General features: G+C 42.1%; 1 protein-coding gene across 7 annotated transcripts in view; it reads left to right on the top strand.

Annotated features, from left to right (window-relative positions):
- Exoc6 (exocyst complex component 6) overlaps positions 1–16,989 on the top strand; it is a 151,731-nt gene that overhangs the window by 133,469 nt on the left and 1,273 nt on the right. For 6 of the 7 annotated variants that reach the window (XM_037206565.1, XM_037206560.1, XM_037206572.1 and 3 more), the window contains one exon: positions 15,812–15,924. In XM_037206565.1, coding sequence (XP_037062460.1) covers positions 15,812–15,924 — 113 coding nt within the window. Of the gene's footprint in view, positions 1–15,811; positions 15,925–16,989 lie in introns of those variants that run through there. The other variant, XM_037206580.1, reaches the window with a different exon arrangement.

Raw genomic sequence — 16,989 nt, forward strand, 5'->3', positions numbered from 1 at the left:
TTTTTTTTTTTTTTTTTTTTTTTTTGAATTTTCTGGTAGCTTTGCGTTTGAGCCAGTCTGGCCTACTCACAGAGGCCCTGCTGCAGCAAACAAAGACCAGACTATTTGAGAGATGAGTTCATTGGTGTCAATGAAGACAGTGTTGTCTTGGCTAAAGGACAGACACTTGAAGAGTGTGGACAGAAAGCCACTTGAATGGTGTGCTAGTAAGACCACTGTTGGATAGGACACCAGAAGCTGCATGGCTCCTACCTCTCTTAGTAAGTATGTCATGACCTTGGAAAACAGTTTCCTGAACAACGTCAACTGTTTGTGTAACAGGAAAGATTGTATAGTTGACTTCTGGGAGAGATTTCTTTCCTGACATGCTTACTTGTCATTACTAAAGTTAGTGACTTGTGTGACAAAGACCATCGATTGATTGAGTCATCAGCTGCCATCATCCTGTACCTAGCATAATTCATCAGAGCAATGGCAGGGGGGTGGCCCTGGTGAAGATAATGGTGAACTATTTGGAGCTGGCATTTCTCTCCACCTTGAGAGAGGAAGTGCCTTGGACACCCACCTTCTTGTTCTCTTTATCCCCTCACCTACTCTCTCCTACCTTTCTATGCACAGACCATACCCCTAAATAATTACAGGCTACAGATTTTAGGAAAGAGGTTCTGTCGATCACCATGGAAAAATAGGAGACCCCTGTAAGTTTGCAGGTTTCCAGTTGCATTTGACATGAACAATCCTAGATTCTCTGTCTGGGACATGAACAAGTCTTGGAGGTTATGAAGGAAGTGTTTGGCCAGAACTCTTGCCATGGAGACTGGGTGTCTGCCAAGACTTTACTTTGAAATCTTCGTCTTCTGTTTCTAGTCTTAAGGCATCATAACATACCATTCTTTTGCTGCTAGTCTAGTTTATTCTTTTATGAAGAAGTCACTTTTAAATAACAATTATTTCCACTATAATTAAAGAAATCTCCTTTTGTTTGCATTATATTTGTTACTATATTGTATATACACCCTGCTTGCTTAAACTTGCCCATGTACCTCCTTCACAGGAACTTGCTTTAGAAGTTGAAGTCTTTGACTTCTAATGAGATTTGCCAAAGTTGTAGTATCTGAATGCTTGACTAGCTGCAGCAGTGAGACAATAAGCTGTCCACACAGCTCCTCCAGCAAGCTTTTTATTCTTAGACAATTCTAAATTCATCTGAAGTGCCAGAGAATTAAAGGAAGAGGTATTGGGCTTTACTCCTGAATATAACAAGACCAGACATCTCACAGAGTTTACCTTAATGTCCAGATATTAGAAAAGTATGCTGCCCTTGGGAAAGCTTAGATGATGGATTAGTCTGACTAAATGGCTTTTGCCTTTTTCTTCTTTGTGTTCCAATGTCATTACTGTAGAAGATCGTGGTTTATGTTTAAATGTGTAGGTGACTTGTACTCATACCTTCAATTATTAATAACATTTTGGACTCAGGTTTTTAACTGTTACTTTTAAGAACTAGATTCAAGCTGCTGTATGGCGTGGGAAATTATGTTTTTAAGGTAAAGCATGTTGTCTCTCTCTGCTGAGGACTGAACCAAGGGCTTTCTACATACTAGGCATATGCTTTACCACTGAACTATGTCTCTAGCCTAGTTTCTCATTTGAAAACAATTTTAAAACACACCATAAGAAGTTACAAGCAGGTCCCCAGTACACTTCACCTGGCCTTCCCCAGTGGCAGCTATAGTGTGATTACCACAACCAGGGAACTGTTGGAAACCTCAAACAAAGACAAAGTTCCCATTTCTCCCCTTCTCTTCAATCTCTCAGAGTAACTGGTTCATTCCTTCCTCTCCCTTTATAATTGACACATATTTGTGAACACACTTAAGTGCATGCTCATAGTTATACTTTGTTTTGAGTCTTTGATTGGGTCTAACTGTATGTAGCCCAGGCTAGCCTTGGATATGACCTTCCTACCTCAGAGAACTGTTCATACTCTGCTAACATCTCACTCTGGAGCCCTGACTGGTCTGGAACTTGATTTGTAGACCCTGCTGATCTCACACTCCAAGAGATCTGCCTGCCTGTCCTTCCCAAGTAGTGCTGGGATTAAAGGCATGCACCACTGTACTTGAAAGGGATGCATTCCTTCACATCTGTGCTGGGGTGTGTGTATGTGTGTGTGGGGGGGCACATTTTGAAAGAGCTTTTGTTTAATGATTTGGGAGTTGGGGAAGGAGTGAGATGAAGGCCAGGCTGACCCCAAACTCAGCAATCCTCCTGCCTCAGTGCATTTAGACATGACACACCCTTTAGAAAATCTTGTGGCAGCCTTTGCCATTCCTCTGTGGGATGTGGTTAGACACTGCCTTTTCAGACACTCACTACTGGCGCATCCCTCATCCTCACTGATTGAAATACCTGATTACTCAATGGAAGTGTTTCTCTTCTCACTCTGGGGTCCACTCCTTTTCAGCCCTGATCTTCGTCGTGTGTCCTTTTCATTGTGTGTAGTGTACATTATTTCCTTTCCTTTCTTCTGTGTCCTTGCCATCTGAACCCCGCCCCTTCCATGTAAAATGACCCAAGCATCGCTATTGGCAGAAATAATTCTGCTCTTTCTCTTCCTACTGTTCCCGGGGCTCCCTGTCCTGCAGCTCTCATTGGCTAGTGTAGAGTGCATCTGTCATTGGCTACGCGGAGAGGAGACTGTTGGTTCCCTGGACCTTCCCCTCCACCCTTGGGCGCCTCCTGTCGTTCACCATGTCTCCTTCAGTCTCTCACTGTTAGCTTTGCAGTGCCTTTCCCTGTTTACACCCTGCGCCCTTCTTTTCCTTCTCAGGTGATAGCCATTCTTCATGAGTGCAGGGCACTCCCAGAAGTGCGACTGAGTACCTCCCGTGTGTGGTCCCAGTCGGCTTCAAATTCCTCTCCCCTTCCTTGATCAGCTCCCTACACTGCACACTCAGTGTGGACACGGTTAAGAGTGTACTACACAGCTGGGCGGTGGCGTGCACGCCTTTAATCCCAGCACTCGTGAGGCAGAGGCAGCAGATCTCTGTGAGTTCGAGATCAGTCTGGGCTACAGAGTGAGTTCCAGGAAAGACTCCAAAGCTACACAAAGAAACCTTGTCTACAAACAAACAAACAAACAAAAATGTACTACACTAGAAGCACGGATGGACATGTCTGTGTCTTTCCATGATGTCACAATTCAATGAATAAGTCATTGCTGTGTCAGTTTTGTTGGTTGCAATTTTCCAGGGAGTCTCATTTTCCATGGATAGTAGCTTTTGGCAAGCACAGATTCTTTTATCCAGTCTTAGTTACTAACATGAACTCAGATCACACATATCACACACAGTGGGGTGTGTGTGTGTGTGTGTGTGTGTGTGTGTGTGTGTGTGTATTACAGAGTAGCTACAAAGGGTTAAAGAGGCTGCAGCAGAGTTCAAAGAGACCTTCCTGGAGGCAGGCAGAGGCAGAGAGATGTACAGATCGAAGCAGAGAATGTCTGCAGGCTTAGATAAGGTAGGACCAAACCTGGGTGGAGAGCTGCTGGAGGCCCACAGCGCCAGGTATTAGGGTTCAGTTGAGCTACAGAGTTGAAGGACAGGACATGAAGGCCACAGACATGAGGACCAGGTCTGGATGGATGGATAGACAGTAGGCTGTGCTAGCAAGCTGTGAAGTACCCCTGACCCTTATGGGTTCCCCACCTTGGTCACATGGATGGCCAGATGACAGGTCAGAGAGGCCCTCTCCTCCACAGTGTTAGCTGCTCTCCTCTCCATATTATAGGGTCCCAGATAAGGTGGTACACCATTTGTTAGTCTAGTGTGTTCTACAAGTTTTCCAGCTTGCTTTTTCTGATAAGGTTTTAATATGCCCTTATGTTCATATATTCCCTGTCTACTCTGACCAGTTTATAGGTGGGGTCTTTTTCTTCTATGGAATAAACTGTATTCACCAGTTCATTGTTGGTGGCCAGTGCCAGGCAGGTGGTGGTGTCTGTATGCCCAACAAGGCATGCAAGTCACCCTCCTCTGCATTTGTACTCAAAGGGAAGTTAAATGTACAATAGAGTCATCCACAGCATCCGTAGCTGGAAGCTACTGCTTTTAGGCTGTGTGGAATAATGTAGAGCAGGACACAGTCTGACCTCCACAAGATAGTTTCTGGTGTCCTCTGTCCATCCTCTCCAAGTAGTGTGCTCTAATAATGTCATGCATGGCACTGTTGATGTAATTAACACACTAGCTCTAATAATGCCAAGCATGGCACTATTGATATGATTAGTGACTATCTGTCCTATTACATTTATGATTTTCTTTAATACAAAGACTAGATCATTATAGTGTCAAATGTAGTGCTTATCATGATCCTTTTATTACAGAAGAGGAAGTTGAGACCTGTCTTAGGGTTTCTATTGCTGTGAAGAGACACCATGGCCATGGCAACCCTTATAAGGAAAACATTTAGTTGGGGTGGCTTACAGTTTCAGAGGTTCAGTCCATTATCATCGTGGAGGGGAGTATGGCAGAGTACAGGCTGACATGATGTTGGAGGAGTAGCTGGGAGTCCTACATCTTGCAGGCAACAGGAAGACAACTGACTGTCACACTGAGGGAAACTTGAGCAAAAGAGACCTCAAAGCCCACCCCCACAGTGACACACTTTCTCTAACAAGGCCACACCTCCTAATAGTGCCACTCCCTTTGGGAGCCATTTTCTTTCAAATCACCACAAGATACAAATTATAACTCCTTTAAATGATTAATTAAAAATTCAGGTAGCCTTATTTTTTGCAACTTGGTTGGATAGGAATTTAATAAGGCATGAATAATTGGTAGGCAATATTGGTGTCTTTTCCAGAACTGTGAGAGGTAAATGTCTGTTATTTATTTATTTGTTTCTCTTCTCTTCTCTCTCTCTCTCTCTCTCTCTCTCTCTTTCTTTTTATTTTTTGAGAGAGTTTCTCTGTGTACCCCTGGCTGTCTTGGGATTCATTCTGTAGACCAGGCTGGCCTGGAACTCAGAGGTTCACCTGCCTCTGCCTCCCAGTGCTAGGATTAAAGGCATGTGCCACTATGTCTGGCAAAACCTTACTTCTTAAGCATTATCTTATTCAAGTGAAATCATCAGATTGTTACTGTTAAGGGGACAGAGACACAGCTACATGTTGTCACCCTCAGCAGCCTGAGGAGTTCCTCAGAGCAAACTGGGATTCCATTGCTCTGATAGAGAGAAGACTATCCAGTATGATGAAGCAGAGATAGAGACTGTATCAAAGGCATTCTTATATTTAATATAGATGTGAGCATGAGGGTCAGTAGAGAGAGAGAGGCACTCAGAAAGACATGGCCAAGTCTGAGTTTGGCTCCCCAGGGGAGTGTAGAAGAAAGTACCACACACTCAGCTGTGGGTGTGGCTCCTCAAGAAGAGTGGCAGTCAAGTGACTTAATATTAGCATATGTGCTATTTTCATGGCTCAAGTGACATCTCAAAAAGTTACTTAAAACCGGCGTGGGACTGACTTAGGCCCTCTGCATATATGTGACAGTTTTATAGCTTGGTCTTCCTGTGGGACTCCTAACAGTGGGAACAGGGTCTGTCTCTGACTCTGTGGCCTGCTTTTGGGATCCTTTTCCCCTACCAGATTGCCTCATCCAGCCTTAATAGGAGAGGAGGTGCCTAGTCTCACTGCAACTTGACAGACCACGACTGGTTGATATCCATGTGAGGCCTGCCCTTTTCTGAAAAGAAACAGAGGAGGAGGGGTGAGTAGGTGGGTGGCGGAGAGGTGGGAGGGGGAACTGGGAGGAAAGAAGGGAGGGAAAACTGGCCAAGCTGTAAAGACAAACAAACTAATAAATAATACAAAAAAGTTGCTAAGAAACCTTTCTTACCCCTTTTCACTTTCAGTAAGATTCTAAGGTGGCCCTGGATATCATTGGGTGGAATTATAATCTGTAGAGTGATACCAGGGAGCCCCCGGGCTTGCACAAGGGCCTCCCACATCGCACATCTTCTCTCTACTGGGGTTTCTAGTGGGAATCTAGAAAGCTGTAGGCGTATAACTGGGGGGAGAGAGGCCTCGTGCTGGGTCCCACTTCTCTGCTGCCTGAGGCTCCGTTCTGATTTCCCTCTTTCTGTCCTACCTCAAGATAAGTAAGTAGAGTTTTGTTCAGTAAGAAAATGGAGGGCTTGATTTTCCAAAAACTCTAATTTCTACATTCTGATGCACCATAATTAAAAGTCAGATAACTAAAAATTATTCCTTAAAAATGTGCTGACCTGTTTGAAGTTATAATGTTCATCAAGTCTTTCTTTGAATCATAGTCTCTTAATTACCCCAGATTCTTGCCAGGAAGTTTTACTTTTAATATTTTATGAATTTTTTAGAATCTGTAAAATACTTAGAAGATAACTTCCAACTTCCACGCTTTTCTCTCTCTTCTGTTCTTTGTTCTTAATTATCACGAACCAGGCTTTACTCCTCACCTACGTGGAGGGCACTGGGCCAGGCATTGTTTCTGCTCTTACAAAGAAGAGACCGTGTCTGGAGTTTCTTCTGATGGCCTAGTGTGAGCTGTTTATGCAAGGTATCAGTGGAAACAATTATCCTAACAGGATGACACCGCCTGTTAGGCTTAGAATGTCCCCATTTCCTGTTTAGGTTACCCAGAGGTCAGGTGCTGGTTTGTCTCCCCTCCGGAGTCCTCCTGGTAGAGTGTGGTAGGACTTGGATCACAATCATTGATCTGCATTGATCCTTCCAAGAAAGGAAGTCGTGCTCCCTCTGCTGTTGGTATTTTCTGGCTGCAGCACTGAGTGAGGGTATGGTGCCAGTGGCTGTGTGCCAGCAGCTGCTTCCTAACTCAGCTACATCTTCAAGTCCACTTGTCACAATGTTGCAGAGTTGTCTCTTACCTCTCGGAATCTGTTACTAAGCCCTGGGCCCAAGGCAAGCCTTGCCTCCAGTCTGTGAACCCTGCCCTAGTGAATCAGACTTAGTAGTTCGCTATCTGCCTTTTTACCCCTTATATTTAATTATGCTTGAGGGCATGGAAAGGCATTCTCTTTAAAACAGATTAAGTAGCAAGTGTTCTGACATGTTTTCTAAGCAAATTATTATACCTGACAAAAGATAATTACATATACAATCAGATCTGGAAGTAAATGGTTAATTAAGGTTAATAAATAAGTCCTTTTAGATTCAAGAAAAGTAAATACATATTTTAAATTGCTTGAATAAAGACAATAAAATCTATTATAGAAAGGAAGAAATGGCTGAGGATACAGGTCCTTAAATGTAAAATAGTAGAATATTCACTCTGTGTGTGTGTGTGTGTGTGTGTGTGTGTGTGTGCGCGCACACACACACACGCGCCCGCGCGCGCGCGCCCGCGCCCTACTGATGTGCTTTAGCGCCATGATACTCTTTCTGTTAAATGGGGACCATAAAGTGCTGCTTTGTTAATGCCCAGTACCTTTGGTAGTCCAGCTCACTTTGCATTCCTTCTGGACTCCAGGGCAAACGGTCAAGTCTGGCACTCGCAGCTGAGACCTTATCTGTAAAAAGAGCGATGGATCGTCTGAGCTTTGCCTTTCGCTGAGGAACTCCTACAAGGTTTAGAACTGAGTCTCCCCCTGTAAACATGCACACTCTTCTTCCTAAGGCAGTTGGGATTTGCTTTACATAGTTTCATCTGTAAATGCCTTTAGTTCCATTTTTTTGTGTTGTTTTTTTGAGACAGAGTCTCATATAGCCCAGGCTTTTCTCAAAGTAACTGTGTAGCTGAGGGTGGCCTCGGCCTCCTATCCTTCTTCATCTACCTTCCCTGTGCTAGGATTATAGGCTCTGAGTTCCATTTTAAATAAGGAAATGACAAGATGCCATTCAGACATTTTGGTGTCTAAAGTATTTAGTTTTAATTTTAATTTAGTTTATTCCCTTAAGCCAGAGCCAGCACTTATATGACAAATTATAAATTTTATTAGACTTACTAAAATTTTAGAGTAAAATATATGTGACTCATTTTATTGGGGATTAAATTAACCCAGGTGTTAGATTCTCCACATTTTCTTGTACTTTGTTATAAATCACAGCCATTATCTCACGTGGGAAGTGAGGGTTAATGGGACACCCACTTAGATTCTTGTAGATGTGAAAAATAGTTATTCCCTTTAGTCCTTGTTTCCTAGCATCACACTGTGAAGAAATACATAGAGCAGGTTCCAGCCTAGTCCATCCCTCAGCACAGAGACATCAGCACAGTTTCCTCCTCAGCTAATCCAGACTGCCTGCCTTCTACTGCTCGAGTTCTTTCCAAACTCAGGTCACACGTGGCTGTCATTTTCTTCTGCCCTGTACCGAATCAAAATGACTCATCAGACAGAATGGCAAGTCTAGTAGGTGACTCTTGAGGTTCAAGGTTTGATCCTTTAGTACTGGGACTCTGAGCTTCGTGAACTGACTTACATAAGTGCAGCAGATGACGGAATGAATCGGGACAGAAAATGAAATGTATGACTGGCAGTGTTTATGTGGCACGTGAGGTGATGCCATCATGGGTTTACATACGGAAGCCTCAGAAGCTGAGCTTTGGTTTTGAAATGCTCTCCACATCTATAGCACATGGTAACCCATTACCTAGTGTAATCCAGCTTTCAGAATGACAATATATTACTAACATTTCAGAGGTATATTAACTGTCTTGGTTGTTTTTACTCTGTGTGTGTAGGTATATACCTAAAAGAAATGAAAGTTTATATCTACAAAAAATTGTACATAAATGGTTATTGACGATAGCTAAAATGTGAAGAGAGCCAAATGGTTTTCAACTGATTGTTAGATAAAGTGAGATAAAGTGTGAACAGGGAACGTAATTCATCAGCAACAGGCAGGAAGTACTCATAGATGCTGCAGTGTGGTGAACCTTGGGAACACACTAAGTGAAAAGAAGCGAGTTGTGACAGGCCACACCCCAGTGTCGTCATCCACTGCTGTGACTACTGGTAGCTGGGGGGCTGGGCAGCCAACTCTAAAATGGGTTGAGCCGGTGTTAGACGCTATGAATATACTGAAATCCACTGATTTTAAGTGGGGGAATTGTGCAGTACAGCTCAAAACTACTTTTTAAAAAACACTTTTAATGATGTATTTCATTATATTAAAGTTATAAAAGTGACGAAAAATTTGAAATATCTGTTATAAATAGGAAGGTTGCATAAGTCAGGTAAGCTCTTTATGTGATAGCAGTGTACATCCAAAATGAGCAAAGGCAAGCCTGAGTTAGTGTTGTTCTTCTGAGAGTGTGTGGGGGGGGGACCCTTAGTTCTGTGACATGCTCCATATCTAGTCTATGATACAATTATTTTCTGTGTATTATTTTGAAAAAATCAATTTTAATACATTAACATGCAAGCTTATACATGTTACTGTATGTTACTTTACCTATGACAGCCGCAGGAATTTTGGCAAGTGTAAAAGTATATAAATGTGTATGTGTTTATTGCCATTATTTCTCTTTCTCTGAAGTTCTAAACTTACCTGATGACTGCCCACCACTACCTATAGATAGCATAGCTTAGCAGTGCAGATACTCTGAGGAAGGCTTGCCGTGGGAGTACACACTTCTAATCTCAGCGCTCAGGAGGCAGAAGCAGGTGAATTGCTTTGAGTTTGAGGCCAGCCTGGCTTACATAGAGAGTTCCAGGCTAGTCAGGGCTACACAGAACGAGAGAGGGGGAGGAGGAAGAAGAAAGGAAGGTAGTTGAAAAATAAAAAAGAAGAAAGAAAACTGGAAATACCCTTCAAGGACATTTTACTTGCACAGTGAGGTGAATTAAAGGGTGATGAAGCACATGGCACCCTGAGCTCACCTGTAGTCCTCACAGAGGGAACAGAAAGGCACTGACTGAAAGCCGCCTTGGAAAATGGACATTTGAAAAGCGAAGGCTTGGTTGAAGACAGCTTGAAGGCCTTTAGCACTGGGAGGCAAGAAAAGGAGACTGAAGGAAAAATTTTGTATTTTGAAACAGGGTCTGTAAGGGCTAAAATTAACCTGTGAGCCCAACTTGCCTGAGGACAGATAACTTCCTGGAATGCTGGGGGGTGGTGTTCTTGTAAGATAACAAGTCATAACAACGTGATTTCACTGCAGTAAACAAGGTCGGTTGCCCCAACTGCACAGGATGTACTTGATCACATGTAGGTAGGAGATGCGTAGACAGGATGTACATCAGGATGTATACTTACCCTATTGGAGGAAGGTGGAGGTACCATAGCCTTGTGGACTTGGTCTTTATAGGCACCTGACCAACGTAGCTTGTGGCCATTCTCTGAGAGCTCCAGGTATGGAGCTAGCCAGTGTACATTGTTCTAGCTACTGATAAGTAAAGCTTGCTTCAATTGGACAGCCATGGATCCGGTCTTTCTCCTCTTAAATATTCAGGGTTAGCAGGTCTTTTGTGGTCTAGGCTAACCTTGAACTCCTGCCTCTACTGTTCATGTTTTGGGATTACAGGTTGCACCACCATGCCACGTTTTCTGAGGTATTGGGTATTGAATCTAAGGCCTCAAGCATGCTAGGCAAGCGCTCTGCCAATTGAGCTACATCCCTAACTCCTTGTATGGATTTTAACTAAGTTAATATTGGCTTTATCTAAAGTTCTCTCCTAAGCTGCATCTAGAGTTTTCTTAATGTGGTATTTTCACAGAAAAGGGAAAGTCTAGTGCTTGAGAAAGCGGATGGCGCTCATTTGACGCCATTATCTAGAAAAGACAAATATTCTCCAGGAAAGGTCAATAGGACCTTTCTTCTTCAATTCCCAGTAGCCAGTTACTGCGGATTTGTTTGAAGGGCAAGTGTTTCGGCCTCCGCGTTGTAGTGGGCTTAGGAGTTGGCTGTGGTTAAGTCTGTGAAGCGCACTAGGAACCCTGTATCAGGGTTGTTTCTTGAAGACGGGGGAAAAACGATCTTCTGGTTTACTTTTGGAATCTGCAAAGTGACCCTGAAGTCCCAGGTGGATTTAGTGTTTGGAGAAGGGAACTTGGGGAGTAAGGCCGCCCCTGAGCCCCCAGGTCACTGTTCCCAAAAGCAAACCTGGTGTCCCCAGTCGCTTCTCTCTTGAGGTTGGCTTGGCTCTGTTTATCTCCTGTCTTGGGTCACTGCCTCTGAGGTGCTTCAAAAGCAAAATACGAAAGACCCAAAACAAAACTAAACCAGATTGAAGGAAAAATGAACCGGCACCGTGGATTCAGTTTTACAAAGGCAAAAAGGCTCTCTTAAGAGCTCCATAGAACGGGTTAAGTCTGCCTGCATTCACCGTGTCGTTTGCACAAAGTGATCTCAACAGGTTTGAGACCCCAAATCTACAGATTCGGAACCAGTATAGAGGATGGGAAACTGTCAGCCAGCTAAATGGATCAGCATGAAGGAATTCCTCAGTGATTCAACTATTTTGAGCGTATAAATGGGACCACCCAAGCAATCATTTCATTCCTTAAGCTGATGCTTTTGTTTGCTGGACACACAGGAAGCACTAGGGAAGTAACACTTAGAACTCACTTGACAGAGACCGGCATAAATCCACTTGATGTGTTCAACAGTTGTTCTGCAGGATAACGGCGTCCTTACTACAGGAGGATGCTAATTTCAAGTGATTTTTAGACCATGATGAGATGGAACTCAAACACACTGTTTGGCCGCTTGCTTCTGTGTGATCCATACTTGATTATTTCCCCAAAAGACTTGAAGATTCATTTTACTTGGCTATTGGGACAAACCCACTTACAGAACTTAAGACCAATTCTCATTATCATGTGTCCTACTTCATCCTTTAATAAGCATTTGTGAAGTTGCCTTTGGATATCATGGTGATGTTTTGTTTTTGTTCACGTCCATCTGTCTTTGTACTCTGCATATCCATGTTAACTAATAAATTCACCTGTTGAGATCATGTCTTACTGGTTTTTTTTCTTTATAAGACTAAAGCATTTTATGTGATTGCTACAAACGTATTGTTTGTTCACTGCTATCTGGAGGAAGCAAAACTTGAAATAAAGTGATGTTTTCTGTAGTGGGGCTTTACTGTTAAAAATGTAGCATCCCATGAAACCTGGACAGCTCTGAGAAGCAGTCCCCAGGGCAGTGGCAGGATATGGAGTGAAACTGAGTCCTGGTGTTTCCTGGCAAGTACTCCACCTCCCTTCCCTTCCCTTCAGTCTGACGGTGGGGCAGTTAAGTTCTTTCTAGGCCATCCTCAGCAAACCAGGGGTATGCTGCTTCTGTCAGAACAGGTCTGTGTGGAAGCCTGTGGGACCCTGGAATAAAGGCCTGGTCTTGTGTTATCCTTTCATTTCAGTAGAGATGGACTTTTAATAGGGGTTGATCTGCCCAAGGCTAGACTGATCTACATAGCAGTTTCAGGCCAACCAAGTCCACATGTCGAGATGATATCTTTTTTTTTTTTTTTTTTTTAAAGATTTATTTATTTATTACGTATACAGCATGTATGACTGCAGGCCAGAAGAGGGAATCAGATCTCGTTACAGATGGTTGTGAGCCACCATGTGGTTGCTGGGAATTGAACTCAGGAGCTCTGGAAGAGCAGTCAGTGCTCCCAACCTCTGAGCCATCTCTCCAGCCCCGAGATGATATCTTAAAAAACAAACAACAACAACAACAACAACAACAAAAGATTAAAAAAAAAAAGACTTGATTGTTAGGGATGACGTCATTGGTAAACCATTCAGAATACTAGAGCTGCTTTCTCATGGAAGATCATTTTATCAATTATCACACCTACTGCTCCAAGACCGTGAGAGAATTCCCCCTCTCTATCAGTAGCCCAGTGAAAGCCTGGGAGAGATGGTGGAAGAGAGTGAGTTGCCAGCGTTGTCAGGGTTTGTTTTGTTTTTTGCCTGTATTTACTTAGTCTAGCAGCGTTATGAGTTTGAAAAGTCCATATTCACATGTAAAGGAGAGATCTGAATATGAGATCAGCATGCTTTCTGCCCCCCATCTTCCTCCTTACCCATACCCACTGTCCTTTAAGACAGACACTGAAGTGGTGCTCCAGTGGACAGCCACACAGTCAGGACCCAAGAGGGACAGGCAAGAGAGTGGCAAGCAAGTGTGCTTTCCACCTCTCTACACAGTAAGCTGACAGCAGCGTCGCCTGTCAGTAGAGCTCACATAACCAGGGTTTGTGTGAATAATTGTTTTTAAACAATTTCTTTATGTCAGCATCAAAATATAATTTGTTTTTGTTAATTTATCACCACTTAATAATGTGCACTCCTTGAGGAAAGGGACAGTATCTAGTTTTTATACTATCTTCTGGTGCCTAACATGGTATATAGCACATTGTAGATGGGCCATAAACATTCCTTGAATGATTAAGTAAATTTTATCTAGATATCTAACATTGATGTTGAGTTCCTTAAACTTTAACACACAGGTTTCCATAAATACCTGAATTACACATGATACATATTTTTTAAAGTATTTAATGTTAATGTGAAATGTATAGATTAGAATCTGGTAGGTACATTAAATTTTATACTTTCTGTAATTTCTAGTGATTTACATTGAGTATCTGCCTATGATGTCTAGTCATGTGTACAAATTATAAACATAGTATTTCTATTTAGGAAAGCCTTTCTTTTCTGGAGAAGGGCCCCATGTCTTCACAGTTATAAGTGGCTCCGTAGATAGGCTCTTTCTTCCCCATCTGGAGGTGGTAGTTCAGCCGAAGAGAGAAGAAGCCTCGTTTGCAGACTCTTCCACCTCCCAAAGGTCACTTGCTAATGCCATTGAAGCAGGGGCTGTTACAGCCAGTATGTAGTGGTTACTTTCTGCAGACTGTGTGGACAGCCACATCCGTAGAATCACACATAGACCAGAAAGAGGAGCCTTCACAGTGAGACCGTTGCTGAGAGCTCTGTAGACACTGTTGGTTAATGGAGTACATGTTACCAGATGTAGAAATGCTGTTTTTAATTTTAGCATTAAAGCATGTCCGCTGTAGAATATTATGACAATAAAGAAGAGAAGTTACTTGTAACCCCACCATAAAAGTAACACCATTGACATATTTTCAAATTTTCTTCCATTTATGAGGTTTTCTGTAATAAAGTAGCAGTAGACAACATAACCATCTTCCTAAGCCATTTAAATTCCATGCAAATGATTTTATTAAGCGTGTGATAGTCATTGTAAAGTTCTCTCTTACTGTGTAATCAGTTTGTCATTTTTTTCCTTGTGGTAGTGCTGAACATTGAACCCAGACCTCATGCACACTAGGTACAAAGCTCTTGATAGTGAGATTTAGACTTTTAATTTTTCCTGTAATTTAATAAAAACGTTGGAAATTACTATCTCTGTGCATAACTTTGTGTTCACCTTTATTATTTTTCCTATAATTTCTCTCTTACAAGTATTATTACCAATTCAGAGAAAATCGCTGTTTTATGGTTCGTAAATCCACTGCAGAATGATAGTTTATCATCTGAGTGTATGAAATTAATGTTCCTTGGGAAAATGTATTGTTGTTACCAAACAACAATAAAAAATTATGTATACGTTCTCTTTCTGTTGTCAGGCAGTATCTTTTTTATAGTGTTTCATTAGAGTTTCTATAACAGTGTTTCAGTTTCTGTTATGGCCTAGAATGTTCTCGTCTGAGAATAAACAGTGGTTCATACTTTCATTATTGCACTTTCCACCTTTTACAATAGTCTGTATAACAGTTGATGGAGGGAAAAGAAAGAGGAGCCAAACAGCCCCTCGCCTTCCCAAGAAAAAGTTGGTTTCTCCTAATCTTTCTTTTGGTGGCTTTAATCACCTTAAAAGTTTTTATTCCTCTTAGAGTTACTGGTTCCACACACACATCCTGTGAGTAAATATAAATGCTTCCTTCGTGGGAAAGCAAAAGCAAGAGAAGCCTTATTTAGGAAGTCTGTTTTTAAAAGGAATATAAAGACTGAGGACATAGTAAGTAAGGCATCCAGCTTTCTGAAACAATGCAGACAGCGGAAGGAATAGGAAGTTGACTTCAAATGGCTTAAAGGGATCAGGGCTTTAAAGGTGGGTGAGGAGTTGGATGCTTGGGGTTAGGCCTGGCATTGCTTTTAAAAGATTATAACAATATTTGACAATGATTCTAAATGGAGTTTATAAAGCAAATAGTCAGTTTTGAGACACTATGGAAAACAAAGGATGCCTTTTGTTGTTGTTATTTGTTTACACAAAGTGATTGGCTAGAGTTAATAAGCCAAGTCCTGAAGCCAGAATTTCATCGAGCTACTGAGATCTGTCACAGAGGAGAATCCAGGAGAGGTTGTTTAATGCACTTCATTGAGATTATCTGAGCTTTTGCTTTAAATTACTTTAGGAAAGTCTGGCTGCAAACAGCTTCTTTGAAAGGTAAACACACTTCTGCTTCCCGATTCTATACACAGTTAATGAATGGCACGAGCCTTGCTGCCTGAGTGGCGGGTAGTGTACAAGGATAAAACCTTTGGACCTCAGTGCAGGTGCTAATGTGATTGTGAGAGTATGCTATACAATTATATGGAAATGTCACAAATGATTAGAACAGCAGCCACTGACAATTTTAGCAATTCTGAAATAAAAACTAATGAATATGATTTTGATTGTGAAGTACACTAGTTATGTTCTTCAAATGAATTTCCTTATTTTACTGTACAAAGAAAGTCACGTGGAAATGAACCAAGAGTAGCATATTCTTGGTTTATATGTGAGTCAATGTCCAAAAGCTGACATGATGTTTTCATCCTCTTCCTCAGCTCCTTGATTTGTTTATGGTTTGGGACTGGTCTACTTACCTAGCTGACTACGGACAGCCAGCTTCAAAGTACCTTCGTGTGAATCCACACACGGCCCTCACTCTTTTGGAGAAGTGAGTATGTTCTCAAAAATAGTTTGGGTTTTTATTTTAGGTAGCATTTTACACAAGGTTTGATTCAGTAATAAAGAACTACAAATTTCTCTGAAAAGAGAAATGTCTAGATGGAGTTTTAAAAGTCAGTACAGCCAGATGTGATGGCATGTGCCAGCCCTGAAGCAGGGGGATCATGAGTTTGAGGGAGCTGAGGCTATAGTGAGTGAAAGGTGGGAGGAAGGAGAGAGATTCAGTCTGTTTTGTTGAACAAAAGATAAGTCTCTTTCTTGCCTTTCAGAATTATCTTGATTATATATGTGAGGAAAAACATTTTTTTTCCTAATGCATCTTGAAAATCTCAGGCTCAATCTGCTTTATAACTATGTTACTGGAAGCCTGGAATGCATAGCACAGTTGTTGAGGGCCCTGAGTCCACCCCCCAGCTGGAGAGAGAGAACAGTGTTTACTTGCAGATCCGAGAACTGGAGCTACTTAAAAATAAAACAAACAAAATAGGGCCCAGAAATGGGGTGTTGGCCTCGGGAGTCGCTAAGTCCTGGATTCTTTGCAGGTAGAGAAATCCGTGAGTTGAGAAACGGTGTTGTAAAAAGCGAGACAGTGGGGTTTGCTGGCCCAGCGAGCCCAGTGCTCCTTTTCCCTCATTATGTGGCAAACTTTTTCACTTAGTCATCGTTTGTGTCAAGTGTAACATTAAAACGTACAGTTTTATGTAATTAGTATATGTAATTTTCCCAAGTTTCAAAATATTTGTGGTTATTTGATTTGAAAGGATGTAAGAAACTCTTCACAATTTATATAAATTGATTTTATGTCATGAAATACTCCTGAGGCAAACCCAGTGCATTTTGAAATGTTCCAATGCCGTTTCCACTTTCACGTGGTCTTGCTGTGAATGTACTAGTGCCCGTGGAGGGTATTCTAATAAACCTTCTGGCTTGATATTGACAACAACACGGTATTTGGAAGCTGCTGTCTTAGATTTGTGTGCTAGTGCCAGACCTTCACGCTCTCACTCTCGCCACGTGGGCTCCAGACCCGCACATTTGATAGCACCGATTTTCA

This window comes from Peromyscus leucopus, chromosome 1 (genome assembly GCF_004664715.2).
Source record: "Peromyscus leucopus breed LL Stock chromosome 1, UCI_PerLeu_2.1, whole genome shotgun sequence".
In the NCBI taxonomy this organism is placed as follows: Eukaryota; Metazoa; Chordata; class Mammalia; order Rodentia; family Cricetidae; genus Peromyscus; species Peromyscus leucopus.